This window comes from Arthroderma uncinatum (assembly GCF_011692745.1).
Source record: "Arthroderma uncinatum strain CBS 119779 chromosome Unknown scaffold1, whole genome shotgun sequence".
NCBI classification, from domain to species: domain Eukaryota; kingdom Fungi; phylum Ascomycota; class Eurotiomycetes; order Onygenales; family Arthrodermataceae; genus Arthroderma; species Arthroderma uncinatum.
Window position 1 is genome coordinate 4,026,920 of NW_022983863.1, and position 15,663 is coordinate 4,042,582.

At 49.7% G+C, this 15,663-nt stretch overlaps 2 protein-coding genes across 2 annotated transcripts; one reads left to right on the forward strand and one right to left on the reverse strand.

The window, feature by feature from the left end:
* Positions 1-137: 137 nt before the first annotated feature.
* On the forward strand, positions 138-3,323 carry GIQ15_01221 (uncharacterized protein; the record flags this gene model as incomplete). The annotated part of the gene is made up of 3 exons (XM_033548638.1): positions 138-987; positions 1,050-1,147; positions 1,206-3,323. The coding sequence occupies 3 exons, from the start codon at positions 138-140 to the stop codon at positions 3,321-3,323; spliced, it is 3,066 nt and encodes a 1,021-aa protein (XP_033409589.1).
* Positions 3,324-4,149: 826 nt separating this feature from the next.
* Positions 4,150-5,145, reverse strand: GIQ15_01222 (uncharacterized protein; the record flags this gene model as incomplete). Its single annotated transcript, XM_033548639.1, has 3 exons — positions 4,150-4,829; positions 4,908-4,971; positions 5,062-5,145. 3 exons carry the CDS (start codon positions 5,143-5,145, stop codon positions 4,150-4,152), a joined length of 828 nt encoding a protein of 275 aa, XP_033409590.1.
* Between the last annotated feature and the right edge of the window lie 10,518 nt (positions 5,146-15,663).

The following is a 15,663-nucleotide window of genomic DNA, read 5'->3' on the forward strand; positions in this document are numbered from 1 at the left end:
TTAGGCACGACGTCGATCCCCTGCGAGAAAGACAGCAGTCTAACAAAAAACCCGACAGGAGCACCCCCTATAAACCGCCGCGACTCGCACACCCTCGCACCTCACCCTCTTCCCGCCGCATTGCAGGGAACCTCTACATGAATGCCAATCCGATGGCTGCTGTTGCCTCCGCCGTGCCTGCAGGCACCTTTGTGTCCGGCACCAAGGTGCAGGTCGGAAGCCACCGAGTCGTGATAGAGAAATATCTGTCCGAAGGCGGATTCGCCCATGTCTACGTCGTCCGCCTCTCGAAGCCAGTCGACGGCGTCGAGACCGCCGTCTTGAAACGGGTGGCTGTCCCTGACAAGGCCTCGCTGGCCAACATGAGGACCGAGGTGGAAACCATGAAGCGGCTGAAGGGTCACAAACATATCGTCACATACATCGACTCACATGCGTCACAGCTCAAGGGCGGCGGATATGAGGTCTTCTTGCTCATGGAGCATTGCGCTGGTGGCGGGCTGATTGATTTTATGAATAACAGGCTGCAGAACCGGTTGACCGAGCCGGAGATTTTAAATATATTCGGTGATGTCACCGAGGGCGTTGCTTGTATGCACTACCTGAAACCTCCACTCCTGCACAGAGACCTCAAGGTAGAGAACATCCTCATTTCCGGCAACGGTCCGTCCCGCTGCTACAAGCTCTGTGATTTCGGCTCCGCGGCCCCCCCGCGGCCGGCAGCCACCTCTGCTGCGGAGGGTAGATTGATCGAGGATGACGTACAACGACACACCACGCTGCAGTATCGGAGTCCCGAGATGATAGACGTTTATCGAAAACAACCCATCGACGAGAAAAGTGACATCTGGGCCTTGGGAGTCTTGTTGTACAAACTGTGCTACTATACCACCCCCTTCGACGAGGCCGGCCAGATGGCGATATTGAACGCAAGATTTAAATATCCCGCATACCCTCCTTTCTCTGACAGGCTGAAACTGCTGATAGGTATGGTGTTCCTGTCCTGCTTAAATCATTCAATTGACACTTGACTTATCGGCCATGATTAGCATCCATGCTCAAAGAACACCCTCAAGAACGGCCCAATATTTATCAGGTCCTGCATCAAACCTGTCGCATGCGAGGGAAAGAAGTCCCTATTCGAGATGTATGCATTTCAACAACTCCGCTGGAACATCTACTCTCGACTAATCTGCTCTACTTAGATTTACGCCGGCCGTTCGCGATCCGAATCAAGACGAAACGAGCAACTACCCAGTCCTCCGTCAATCGAAACTCCAAAAGTCGGAGCTACATTCTCACCACCCATCCAAGAAACCAAGATCATCCCAGATATTGCTCCTATGCGGAGAGGCAGGCCGACAAAACCCAACGATCAAAAAGTTACACCTAAACCGAGCCCGTCCCCGCTCCGGACTACCGGTGATCCATTTGCTGCACTTGATGGAACTAAACGGAATGCGAATGCGGACGAACTCTCTTCACGATTCCCTACACTAGACCAATTCTCTCTCCTTCATGAGAAGGGTGGAACATTTAACTTCGAGCCAACGGCAGCGGAAGCAAATCCTGCGCCAGACGATTTGTCTAAGAGAGTCACCAATGCTCTTGCCGACGAGGCCTTTTCGAAACTTGCGCCGTCTCCTCAGCCGAGTCCTACGCCTGGAGGGCTTCACGCTACAGCCCGAGTAGATCCAATGCCAGAGAAGAAGCTAATACCGTCACCATACTTGAGAGCAGAACCAGCTCGGCAGCAAGCCCCTATACAGCAGCCAATACCACAAAAGCCAGCCATGGTATCAACTGGTACAATGACCTCTCCGTCTCCTGTTAATCAGCGCTCAGAAAGCCCTTCGTTTTCTCAACGGCCAGTCCACAGGTTCCCGAGCCAGGGGCATCAGAGGCAGCCGTCAGGCAGCTCTCGAGAGAATGGTTTGGAACAGCCTCGTTCACATAGCGGTAGCTTATCAACGCGACCTAGCTTTACCAGATTTGAAGCCAAACCAGTCCAACCTGAAGAGCTTCCTAGGTCGCCTGCGTCTTCACGCCCATCTTTGGAAGGGTCCCGGCCAGCAGCCACCGATCTCACTGATCCGCTAACTCGTTCGAAGTCTGCCAACGCAAAATCTCGACCTACTCCTGCATATGTAGGGTCAAGACTGGACTATCTTAGAGATAGAGGACGAGACCGCTCGTCCGAAGAAGACGAAACGCTGTTACATCCATCGTTATCAGAGCAAGATCGCGAATACAGCCAATCCAATATATCCTCTGATGTAGATTTCTTACGAGCCAAGGAGGAAGAAGAGATGAATCGGAAGCGTGAAAAGCGGTTAAGCGGCGGATCCAAACATGTTAAACGTGGAAGCTTGTCATCACTATCACTATCAGGAACGAAAACGCTTCTTGCCGGCCGCTTTGGCGAAGCTTTCCGCAGGTTCGAGAATAACGCTCCCCAAGACCGTAACCAATCCCCATCTCCAGAAAACGATACCCAACATCTTACTCCCATTACTGGCTCTGAAGTAACAGAAATGAGCGATGATGGCCGTGGGTATGATGGTGCCGATATGGACGATATATCGCCTGAAATGCGCCGGGAGCTAGAACGGCGCCGCCTATCCATGGAGGAGAGAAGGGTTGCAGAGGCCGCTGCTCAATATCGATCACAGCTGAATGAGCGGGAAGAAGGAGGCCCGTCAAGGCCGGCTGGATTGGGGATAGGAGGCGGTGTTCGCGCAACAGCCATTGAAAACAAGGTCCAGTCATTGCTCAAGGAAACGGAAAAGGCGCCGCCATCCAAAACGGCATCTGGATATGGGCGATATACCGACACGGTGCCACTACCGCAAACAAAAAGATTTGAGACTCCACTACCTGAGAGACCTTCATCGTCATCCGTCCAGAGGTACCCGGTATCCACTGGACCCCAGAGTACAGCTGACTTCCGTTCTCGGCCACTTCCAAAGGATACCCACACCCCATCCACCGGTCTCCAACATAATACGAGCCAGCAGCAAGCTTCATCGACTAATTCTCGCCCATCTCAACGCCCAGTAGCACCACCAAAGCCAAAGAGCTTACGAACCGGAGTCCAGTCCGCTAACCAAACAGGTAACAGCGACTACAGTCCATCTCAACCTCCACGTTCTACCAGACACGCAAATACTGTCCAAGGCCACTCCACAGAAGACTGGGAAGCCAACTTCAGTCGACGATACCCAAGCCTGTCTGGACTTGAACTGGTAGAGACGGAGATAGACATCCCGAAAGCTCCGTTAGGCCGTACCACAGCAACAACTACAACGGGCAAGGGACTTTAATTAGACAGCTGTCGTCGCCCAAGGTATGAGCTGTCCCTGTTTTTGAATGAATGAATAAATAATATCATGCAACAAGTATCCGTTATACCCCCCTCGCATATAGAAGCGCCAGCCCATTATATCGCATTTCTGTGCTTTTGACCGGTTTATTCCCTATGTCAACTCTGCTGTCTATATACTGGGGAATGGGCGTTGCTTCTTTTTTTTCCTTTGTCTTATCGTCTTTTCTTTTGGTTGTGACGCACAGATGATGAATGATATGACGTGGCCTCGGTGTTCAAGTTATAGCAACATTAACAGTGATTGATTGGTATAGGAAAGGATGAACAGCATCCTAGTATTTCTTTTTATGATTCCTTTACTTTTTGGCGCAGGCTTCTAACATTACCCCATAATATTCAAGCTGTGTGGTTAGAGGTATATATACTTATTATATACAGAGATAGGTGATATAGAAATAAGTGTTAGCTGCCTTAGAAGGCTCGAAGCTCAACAAAATCAATGGTGTCAAGCTCTAATCTGACATTCGTGAGTCGTGGCCTTATCCGAATGTTTCTCTATTTTTTCCATTTCAAAAATATGATACCAAGGGGTACAGGGGAAAAAAGAAGTACATCGTGGAAGAATAAAACATCGACTGGAACATCATATGGAAACAGAATCAACCATCTCGCCAAAAAAAAAAGTAAGAAACTGGACAAACGAACTGGTGATGTGTGAGTAAAAGCATATTGAGGGGCCCAGAATACATATTAAAGATTAAAACAGCACGGAAGGTGGCTAAAACATAAAACACAGCACACTCGTTGACATTGTGGCGCGGTGGCTAGCAAGCGCACCCTTCCTTTGCGCCGGCTTGCCCTCTATCTCGAAGGTTGATCCTAGAATCATCTCCTGACCGTGTTCCAGCACCAAGACCGGTACTTCCAGCGGCTCCACTAGTTCCAGCACCACCCCTAGAGCTCTTCAGGCTTGCCTCGGGGATGGCATTTGCAATGGCAGTGAACACCTCCGCAACATTGAAACCGGTCTTGGCACTGGTTTCGAAGAATAGTAGACCCTCAGCTTCAGAGTACGCACTCGCCTCTTGCACAGATACTTTTCTCGCATCTCCACTAGGGCTTCTGTCTTGCTCATCCTGCTCGTCGGTTTCGTTGCTGTTTCCGGATGTCTCCCCTTCTCCATCGCCTTCTTCGTTGGTGCCATCTGGGCCTGCGGGGGAGTCTCCAGTAGGTCCCGATGCGCCGTCACTGCTCGTCAAGTCAAGCTTGTTTCCCACTAAGGCGATGACTATTCCAGGGCTTGCTTGTCGCTGAAGCTCAGCAACCCAGTGCTTGGCCTTGATCAGAGAGGATGGTTTGGTCAGGTCATATACGACGAGTGCGGCCTGGGCGTTTCGGTAGTACATGGGAGCGAGGGATGCGAAACGTTCTTGGCCTGCGGTATCCCATATCTCGAATTTGATTGTGCGGGTAGGCAGAGAGCATTTTTGGGTTAAGAAGGCAGCTGTTATAAGCGGGAGTTAGACGTTTGATAGGCAACAGCGTAAGATCTGCAGGTCTGCTGGAGTGCTGATTTGCTTACCTCCGATGGTAGGCTCTTTATTCTCTTGAAAATCATTGTTCACGAATCGCAGAACGAGAGACGACTAGTTTGAAGGAATTATGTTAGCCAATGTAATGAGCGTAAATAGCGTTAACAAAAAAAAAAGGAGCCAGCCAGTAGACGGAAAACGTACCTTTCCAACGGCGGCTTCACCGAGCAGAACCAGCTTAACGCTGCTACTCGGCTTTGGGCCGGGTGTCGAGCTTGGATCTGCCATCGCTTTATGTACTGAGATAGAGGCCGGTTTCGGTCTTGACGTCAGCTCGGTCAAGAGCTAGATCCCAACAATGAGCCGGAGAAAGCAGTTGGGAGTAAAGATGCGGAGAGACGGAAGGTGCTCTGTGATGGTCTCTGGTCGGCGGCGGTATAACAGATCGGTATATATATCTGTAGCCGGGACAGGATGACTCTAGATGGCGGTTCGTGTGAGTATCGCGCGGGTGAAGTCGAGATCAAGAGCGTAGAGGAAGAACTGCATCTTTTTGAGGCCGAAGTTCCAAGTCCAAAAGATGACGATGCTAAGGCGGCCCGATCGGGTTTAGCGCCACGTCAAAGTGACTTGTCTTGGCACATCGGACAAAACATACGTTTGACAGGAGACGTAAGATGTGATAGATGTAATAGAGATAGAGAAGTAGAGATAGAGATAAGTGATAATCGATACATGTAGTTCTGTCTACCTATGCTATGCTATCTGTCGGCCAGAGGCCAAAGAAATAAAAGAAATACAACGGTCTATCCGGTCCATCTATCCCAAGAAACAAGAGGAAAACATCAAAAAGAGAGCATCAGGGGGGAAACGCAGAGAGCTAAAAAGCACACAAAGCAGTCGCAAGAGGGGGAATATCTCAAGGAAACGTTGGACGGAAAGAGGCATAACAGGCAGGCTATGAGTGAGAATGGACATAGAAAGAGATCACTAAAAAGATATTAGGGGGAAGTCCAGCCCGAGGGGGAAAAAAAATAAAAGTACATCGTGAGAAGGGAAAGGGTTATTAAATGGTGGTAGGAGTCAGTAAAAAAAATAGTGCACTGGTCGTAAAGGCATTTCTTCAGCAAAACAAAGCAATGTCAAGGCGGCGCAGAATTCGTGAAGTTAGAATGCAACATCCTGTAGAGCAACCCTCGCGCATCCGAAGCGTACAGAAAGCAAAGAAGGTCTAGACCGGCAAACAAGCGGCCGTCCTTTGATGTGAATCTTCTTGCTATCCGCTAGCTCCCGATCTGTGCGGAAAGGCGCCTGCTGGGGGATTTGAGCGGGATGTGCCAAAACAGCAAAAAGCCAGCGAAACAAAGTGATGGAAGGGAACAGTGTAGGAAGTGACTGCGAAGTCGGTTGAGTCTAGATCTCAGTGGTATAACCCCCCAGAAAACAAAAACAGGAAACAAGAGAAAAACGAGGAAAAAGCAGTTGTCGCCAATTCTATCCGATCCGTCTATATGATAACGCCGTACCGAAGACACCCAGGAGAGGAAAGAAAGCCATTTTTAGCAAGACAAAGGAGAGACGGCAGATGATGGAGGAGTGATTTGGGGGTAGGGGAAACAGCTGTTTGTGGGGGCCAGGAGAAATCAGATCGAAGCGATGAGCAGTCCAGCTAGACACGCCAGGGAAATTCTCCGGTCCTGTGGTTTTGAGGCGTTGAAAGAACCAATGGAAGCATGCGTGGCGCCAGGGAAAGGCGCAGACAGGGCGTCGGGACAAAGAACCCGGGCGAATCGGTAGGAAGCAGCTAAGCAAGGGAACCCAAGACAGGTCGATGGTTCTGTCGTTTCGATGTCGACCGGAGGGATCTCGTCACATCGTCCGTAACAAAGCGTGGAGGGCGAGACTTTTGTTTGTTTGTTGTTGGTTCCATGTACCTAATTGTTGGTTGTTGGTAGCCGGCAGGACGGGAAGAAGTTTGGTTTCGGGCCAATCACACGGTTGTGATCCCACGGGCAGGCTTGGTTTCCCTTTCTCCTTTTCCCATATCTGAAGGTAGAAACAGCAGAAACGGAAAAGGAATAAAAAGGAGGTATGGTCGGAGGTACGAAGATCGTACAAAGGAGAGGCGTTGAAAGGGTCGATTATTAAAAAGGATGTAGAACAGAACGTATTGCGTCGATAGAGAGAGGAAAAAAGTGAGATATCTGAAGATCGTCTTTAGGGAGGCGAAAGGATCTGTAAGAAAGAATCGCCCGTGTTACCGCTTGGGAGGCGGCTGCGGCTTTGGCACGCCAGTTGTGTCGTAAGCTCCTCTCCCCATGTTGGTGGCGGATAGATCCCTGATAATCATATTATTGACCTGTTCATATCCGTTAGCCACTTCAGCTCTTTCCGACGATACGAGGAAATGTCATATGTATATATGGCCAGGATCTCGCAGCCTCACAAGGATCCGGATCCTGAGCCTCGGCCGAAGCACAAGAACCGTATATACACAAGAATGGTAATAACAACTAACCTGGAACGCTGCGTACAGCTGACCGATGATTGCGGACCTGCGGCACTCGCCGGGGGGCAGGGAATGAGATATCCCAACGTCACGCCTCAGGGGATCCTGAGTAACGTAGATCTCGTTAGCTACTCAATATATGAGCAGCTGGCCGTATTAACCTGGGCAGAAATTCAAAGCCAAGTAAGCTGAAGAGTGTGGTGGTTTGCTTCAGGGAGCTCGATAAGTTCGGCGTTTTCGTCCTTTGTTTTAGGAGTCGTGTGATGAGGCGAGATGATTCGTCGATTGTCGATGTTCAGTACTGTGGCTCCTTCGATGGGCTCAGGGTCGTAAGGGAAGGCCGGTGAAGCGGAAAGGAGATGGATGGCAAGGGCTGGTCTGGTAGATATATAATGGTAGATGCCCTGGGAATAAGGGAGAGATGTAGTGGACTTGGCCAACGAAGGAATGAATAAGCTCAAAGAATAGAGAGAAAGAATGAAAGGAAAAGAAGGAAGAGCAGTACTAATATATCTCTCCCAGAGGAAAGCTACCAGTTGAAAAAAAAAATAAATATCATAATAAAAAACTCACTAAATAACATATTGGTCAGAAGAAATAACCCCCTTTCAACAAAACTGTAATTAACCCTGTAACTTCTCTAGCTCCATCGTTTTTTTTGCCCTTATACCACTTTGCTTTTTCCATCCTCTATCTTTTTTTTAACCTTCTTCATCCCAGATTGCAAATTAATCGGCTTCGTTTCTTTTTCATCTGGCTTCTTTTTCTTCTTTGTGCTGCCTTGAGTAAGTTGAAAAAAAATTACCGGGAGAGATAGGCGAAAAAGCAACTATAGTTATATTTCCTGCTCGATGGAGGCAGAGGGTTCCCATCGATTTTACATTGGATCACCAAACACCGCCGACTTTGACCCCCTGCCGGCCCTCAAGTCATTTGTCCTAGCTAAATCTCGCTTCTCGCCGTCTGTTGCCTGTCGCGTATTGAGTCAGTCGCTGAGCTTGCAAACAGAAGGGAAAAGCTTTTGTGATGAGCCTAAAAGTTGATACGGAGGCCACCAAAAATTAAATTACAAAAATAAATACAAAAAAAAAAAAAGATGAAACACGCCTATTCCGACAGACGCCGCGCAGGCGTTTTAATCCTGAACATGCAGCAGGGAAAACCTGCATGATAGGCTCTATTAAGCATGATTCATGGAGGGGGGGCGAATGGACGTGTGCACCGTTTACTGGAATTGTGCCTTGCCCTGCTGCATTTCTACCTTATCGGCGGGTTCGGTACAGAGCAAGAGATGAGCTTTCTGGACGACACGACCAGGTCAGGATCCAAATGCCGTGCCGAGAACCAAGAGGGCGAGAGTGAGGTTTCATCGACGGCGGACGGACGGCGGAGTTGGGGGGGGGGGGGGGGGGGGGGGGTTGCGTGTTGGTCTCTTCCCTTTTTTCAGCTACAACCGCGGTTTCTAGACCCGCAACAGTGGCAGCAGCCTAGAAGAGCTCACGCGAGGGCTACAGGGAGACAGGGAGACAGCTGCTAGGAGTGCTAGACAGCTGCTAGAGGCCGGAGTGGATAATGAGCAGAGCCTGTCAGAGTCAGCTATTTCGACCCTTGGTGCTGGTGTCGGGTTAGTGAAAGCATCAAAGCCTCCCCCCAGTAGTATAATTGACGGCCATGATCCCTACAGATTGCTCCGTTCCTGCTCCACCGACTCCTGGGCTTCCCCCAGTTAGCGCTGTGGTTTCAAAAAAGGTGAGTTGTTTCGGGAGGGATGCGCCGTCAGAAGAGGCAGCTAATTTGCCTACTTTGCCTGCTAACGTTACGACAAAAATAACTCGGACCACACACAAAGAAGAGCCTGAAAGAAACATGTTTGCAGGGCGTTCTAAATGGAAATAGGATTCGGCCCTAGAAGTTCCATGCCGCCTCACCTGTCCGTTGCGGCTGCAGCAGCAGTTCCAGCCACATCTACGGAGTGTACTCGGTTCTTGACAGAGGGCGTCCGCTTCCTTCAGCTAGGGTGTTCCTACAGCATGAACATATCCCAGATCAGGACTGTATAGCCGGTTTGTCCTCTTTCTGTGTGTGTGAGTGTGGGCGTGGGATGGCGGCAAAGTTCAACAAACACGGCGATTATATTACCATGAGTGCGGGAAGAGTAGCGATCCATCATACTGCTTCATGCCGATCTCCTGACGGGTCACGTCAAAGAAATCCGATATATCATGTTAGCTCGATGAACCATCAGACCTGCGTCTAGCCACTCGACAGGCGGCCACATATCGCGATTCCTCGTCACCTTTGTGAGCCTTGTTGTACGCGGAGGAAGAGCAGAGGGAGGAGGTCTAGAAGCTGGCTTGTCGCAGGTCCGGCTAGTGTACAGGTCTCGCCGTTCGCATACCTTCAATTGGGATCAACAACAAACGGCTAGTTTGCTCAACCTAATCTCGGACGCCCAAGTTTCAACCGTCGATAGTCGATAGTCCTGGCTGGGCAGTTGAGATGGCCTGAATCTGAATGAATCTGAAGGGTTCTTCACGATCTCGCTAGCCTGGCACAGAGCATGTACTACGATGGCGTAGCTACTACGGACAATGGAGTAACACGCCGGCCTATCGATGCTGCATGGTGGGCGATGGCCACCATTCTTAAAAAAAATTTAGGTTACATATGTACAGAGTACGGATCCAGCTACTGCAGTGTGATAGTTGACCACATACACATACACTCAAGACCATGGAGCTATCTTTCTAGCTTATGCACTGTGACAACTTGTTGGGGCATCAGTACGTCCAATCCGAGGATCCCCCAGAAGATCTCTCTAAACATTGCGGATACTGACACATTCTACCAAAGCTGCTACACTTTGACATATTTTACCACGCATAAGCTCTTGTGAGATAAACTTGGTCGAGATCGAAATCCTTGCTTCCCATAACCCAGTTCCAGACACGCTTGAGACCGTATTTCCTTTTTTTTTTTTGTCCCCTACCGTCTATCGGCAGTTTATTCCTAAATGGCTCACGGCGCCAGGGCCGCTTCCAACGGGACCACGCGAACGGGTTGATATGAACGGTTTGATGACGACTCCTTCCAGGAGACAATGTTTGAGTCAACTTGGAGGGTTTCCCCCAGGGCGCAATATATACGGCTAACACGCGAGCGTATCGACGTTGGCGTTTGGACTGGGGGATGCAGGAACAGAACATCCCCCCCTGTGATGAAAGCCACCGGAATATGTATGTGAGCGGGCCCACTGCGGTAGTGTAACGGCTCGATGGCAAGTCCGCCCGCTTACTACATGTGTCATAGTGGTCTCCAGGGCATCGCTATCCACCCTCGATTTTAGCTCGCAGCTTACGAGAACCGGTCCCTGTAAGATATGTCGCCTTTCGCCATCCCTGGGCCCCCCAAGAGAATACGATGCATTTAAATTACTGCTGCCTTGACCAACTGAGCGCTGCTCCCAGTCTAGTGTCTCTCGGTCAGACGCACCGCTAAGTCTGTACCATCGTCACCGTCTGGTACATCGTACATCTCGTGTGAATGGGAAACGCACACGTGGATGTTGCATAAACTCTTTCCCGCTGTGGTCCAACATGATACAAGAGGGTCTCTTTTTCATTTTTTTTTTTAAGGTAAGCAAGTATTATAGGGAAGGATGCTTCGAAACCTCTTCTCTATTATATCATGATGCGCTGCTAATCTTCCCCACAAGGCTCATCATTATCGTCTCTTATAGACGCCGGCTGTGGGCCCTTGAACGCGAACGCGGCATGAGAAAAGGTAAAAAAAGGGGCGACGAGCCAGAATTCACAGGCAGTGTGACGAGTTCTGCTGCCTCGGGTACGAGAACGAGCTTGCTTCGTACACTTTTTACTCCGGCCTATGCCAAAAGTTGTGTGTGTGTGCCTCCTTGTATAATTATAGGGATGCAGGAGTATAGTTGGTGGTACTATGCACAGTAACATTCCAGAATTTTGATCAGGGCTTAGAAGCGGGAGTCCGGATAGGACAGCCGTATGTGGCTACGAGCGGATTTCAATCCGCATACGGAGTGTTCTCGCCTCTGATTCATCCTTCTCGCAGTAAGAAGAGATATTACGAGGTCCCAAACCAACTGTTAAACGCCGCTAGAATGTGCCAGAAGGAGTAGAAAATCGCCAGGCCTGGAAATTGCGTCGAAAGTTGCCAATATTAAGCCAATATCAGTTCATTGGCTTGTGGGGAATATCGTCCGCGCCTCGGGAGCTCCCTCTCACCAACCAAGCCAGCCAACCGCTTCCGCTTGTCCAGTTCTTCCTGTCATCCCACGTTGCACGCCTTACGGGAAGCGGATCACTGGTGGATATCTCACGTTCACGCGGAAAGGGAAGGTATACTCACGTACGGAGTATAGGCCCCCCCTGCCATCGGACTTTCAAATCGTGGGAGAACAGTCTTTTGGGGGAGGCAAAAACAGTTCCTCCGTTGTATTCGCAACGGCTGGGCTATAATACGTAAAGTTGGGCTAAAGATTCGATCCATCCGGGACGCCCACTAGTGCTGTTTTGTACCTTCGCTCCGGCCCTGAAGTAAACCTTCACAGCTTCAAAATCATGGTACATTATAATACCGCGTCAGATCCCCCTCTCGCCGTATTCCTTCAGCCCCTTACGGTTTGTGTGAGAGGGCGTGGAAGATTTACTTTTTTTTTTTACCACCCCCTCGCTCTTTGCTTTTTGGTCTAATCTTGGTTCTGCTAGACAGTCATCTTTCGCCTCTTCTATGGAATAGCGCGTCAATTGATTTACATTGCCTCCACTTAGGACCTCGCTAGGGGCGTTCAACAAAATACCGTCACCCAGGATTTTGGAACGGCTCTGGAATCCACATAGAACATGAGAAAAAGCCAAATTGACGCACTATGGGAATGGGGGTTTGCACTACTCGTGTGTGGGTGGGACGAGCTGGTCTTTGATCCCCGTCGGGGATATCATGGATACCAAAAAAATTATCCCCACGATCGTCGAGGGGGGAGGACTTTTCTAGAAAATATTTCCCCATTTCTGCCCCGTCTCAGGAGCGGAGGCGAGAGGCGAACAGCAGATTCTCAGGGACGTCCCAGCCCTGTGCTCTGTCTAGACGACGGAGTACGGAATATATAACTAAGATAGGGGGGGCTGTTGTGGATCAACTGGCGGCCCGGAGGTTGGCTATAAAAAAGGGGGCCCCCTTCCACACAGCCGGCCTCAGCATTGTCAGATTGGTGGATTACGTTTCCTCCGTTTCATCTCGACTTCCTGTTCGCTATTTTACTCCGTATCGGCGGGCAGGTCGACACGAAGGAATCGATTCGCCCCTCGTTAGGGCCAGCTTAAGTTACCATAAAAAGCGCTCGAGTATAGGTCCTCCTCCTCCTCGTCCTCCTGCTGCCGTCGATTTTTGCAGAAGAGCCTCACCCTCACGCCCAGGCGGGCCAGACGGCCCAGAGACGTTGTGGCTTGCAAACCGCCCTGTTGTCTGCTCGATTCTGGTTTCTGCAAGGTACGTGTTTGAGTCTTAGCCAAGCAAACGACGAAGTTGCATGTCCTCGGCCGGTGGTCGAGCATACCACGTATTCACCAAGGAAGATGGCTGGCTGCTGAGTTGTCCCTCTATCGAGATTGGCGTCAGTAGGGTTGCGCTGCGTTGGGCGAGAACTTGTCTTGTCGGCCAGTAGGTGAAGCCTCAACACCCACCGATCCATGCGGTCGTGCGTCCTGGGCTGGGGCCCGTCCCATCGATATCGCAAATCAGACTGCCAGGTTGATGCCCAGCTGAAGCTTCCTATCGCCCGTACACAGGCCACAGTAGGACCACGTACTGTCCGTGGCGTGGTGTATATTAGCGCTTCCGGCCCCAGTGACCTGAATGCTGGGTCCCCGGAGACAACCATTGTTCGGTGTTTGCATGGCCAACCAGCAGATTTTTCAGGCGCCTCTCGACCTTCTGCTCTCTCAATATCTTATCCACCGGCAAGCCTGGGGCTTGCGGAAGCCCACTTCCACGTAGTCAATGATCTGAGATGATCTCCAGAGACTAGCTTTCCTATAGGACGCTTGGTGGGATGGCTTTCGTATAGGCTATGTGATCTCTGCAAGATGATCTCCTATCATATCATAATAACGTCCAGTCCTGGATATGGATGTGGTCCACTTTCCCTTATTTTTCATTATTATTTTTTTTATATAGAGTATAGTTAGTATAGGTCTATCCACCAGCTCCTCTGCGGCAGCGGAAGTATGCATCCTTCCCGACAGGTGGATAATCTTCAAGATCCAAACGAACAGATTCCAATCAACTGGAAACCGCGGAGCTGGTCCGAAACCATAAGTAAATTCCTAAAACTTTTTTTTTCCCTTCGCCTTCTACCCTGCCTCCTTTTCGAGTCGGCGCAGGCTGCAGCAAATCTCGCGCTCTGCTTCCGCGTCTCGAACATGACCGGTCTTATCCAGTCTTGTTCGTGGCTGTCCTAATTTCCGCTCAGGACGAGAGAGAGTATTCTCGCCCTCAACCGTCGAAAGGGTAAAAAAAAAAGTATTCTGGCCTCCGACCACAAAAAGTTGTGGCATATCACTTTTTCTTTCCTTATTCTCGGTGACCCGTTCTTGAAAGGCGGGAAATAAGCCCGTTTCGCCCCCCTTTCCCCTCCTCTTTTCATCCATTCGCTGATGCAGGTTCTTTAAGACGACGACTTTATACGGCTTCGTTTTGTTTGGAGGATCGATATATGTATTTCACTGTCCCCAGAGTGTTGGGTTCATTCTTTGACTACACCAACGTGCTAGGACCATGGCGTTGGATGTGTCGACCAGACAAAGATTCCTCATCAGGGGGAGAAAAGAGAGATAAAGCAAATAAATTCCCCTTTCGTTAAATCGTTATCGTTTAATTGGTCGTTTATATCCGTGCCTTGGCCTTTTTTATCTTGAACTCACCAAGTTGCAGATAAATGGCCAAACGCTACTCCGTACTCCGTACAAGCAAGGAACTCGTCGAATACCTGTCTTTAAGTCGAGACTGTTGGTTCTTGCAGCTTCTTCATTGAGGAAGAGAATTAGGATGCGGAGTATTAAGAATACAACCGACCGCTAAGATGCTGAATCTGTGTTCGATTACTGCTCAGATTTCGCTCGGTTGGATGGCTGGCAAACCGATATATCACATTGGCCTCCTACTTTCGGGAAGCGCAAACGCCTCTCTATGACATCCCATTCGGGCGCCCAATAGCGCACTACCATCTGGACCCGGATACCTGCTCTGACACTCCCCGTTTGTGAGATCTTTCATTGTTCGTCTTTATTGACGTCAACCATCAGCAGTCCATCGATCGTCCCGATGGTTATGCATGCTAATATTCGCTAATAATTGGCCCTAACGAACCCTGATTATTAATAGCATATGCTCTTCATGCAAGGTAGATGCAGGTGCACCATATATTTTGCATCGATTCGTTGCATCTGCATCGCATCTGCATCTAAAGCCTGGTGCAGCGGGAGGGATAATGGATCCGGCCCCTCAAGTCAAGCAATAAGCCCTAACCCCGTAATCGCCAAGTTAGATCTATCCTGGAAACCATGGTCAGCATCGCAGGAGGGTTTCCTTTGTGCCGTTGACACGATCGGCAGCGGCGTTCAAGAAAGAAAAATTGCATCTACAAAGAACCATGTCAAACGAGCACGTTCAGAGTACAGAAGGCCCTGACGGAGTACCAAAAAGTCCTTACAGCCAGTTGTATTTTTTTCCAATTTTTCAAAGGGCAAGTCTAAGAGGTGCCTAAGGCTCCAAGGCAGGGTGGATTAGAGTGCTCACAAGGAATTTTGGTAGGAACCGACGTCGTACATATATGTACAAGGCAGAGTTCTGGAGTCCGCCCTCCCGACGCCAACGGCTAAAGCGTTGAGATAGATCGTACCCGGACCGAGAGCCTGCAGCTTCCGCAGGAACCGTTTTTGAGAAACAAGTTTGCTGCAAAATAAAAAAAAATAAAATAAAATAAAAAAGAACACGGTCTCGGATTAAAGGAACTAGCAATAAAGAATATAGCCAGCGAAACGAGCGTACGCGCGTTGACTGAGACAGATTGCTTTTCGATTTGGGAAGCAGATGAGCGTTCGTTGGCATTTGTTTTTCCCCAACATTCAGGAGCTAAATATACGCGGTCGACCATTCAGCGCCGAGCTTCTCGCTCATAAGGCTAACAGCCGCCATTGACAAGTAAAGAGTCTACAACCACCCTCGTGCAGTGATTTCGCCTTATACCCAAGCATCCTGACGAG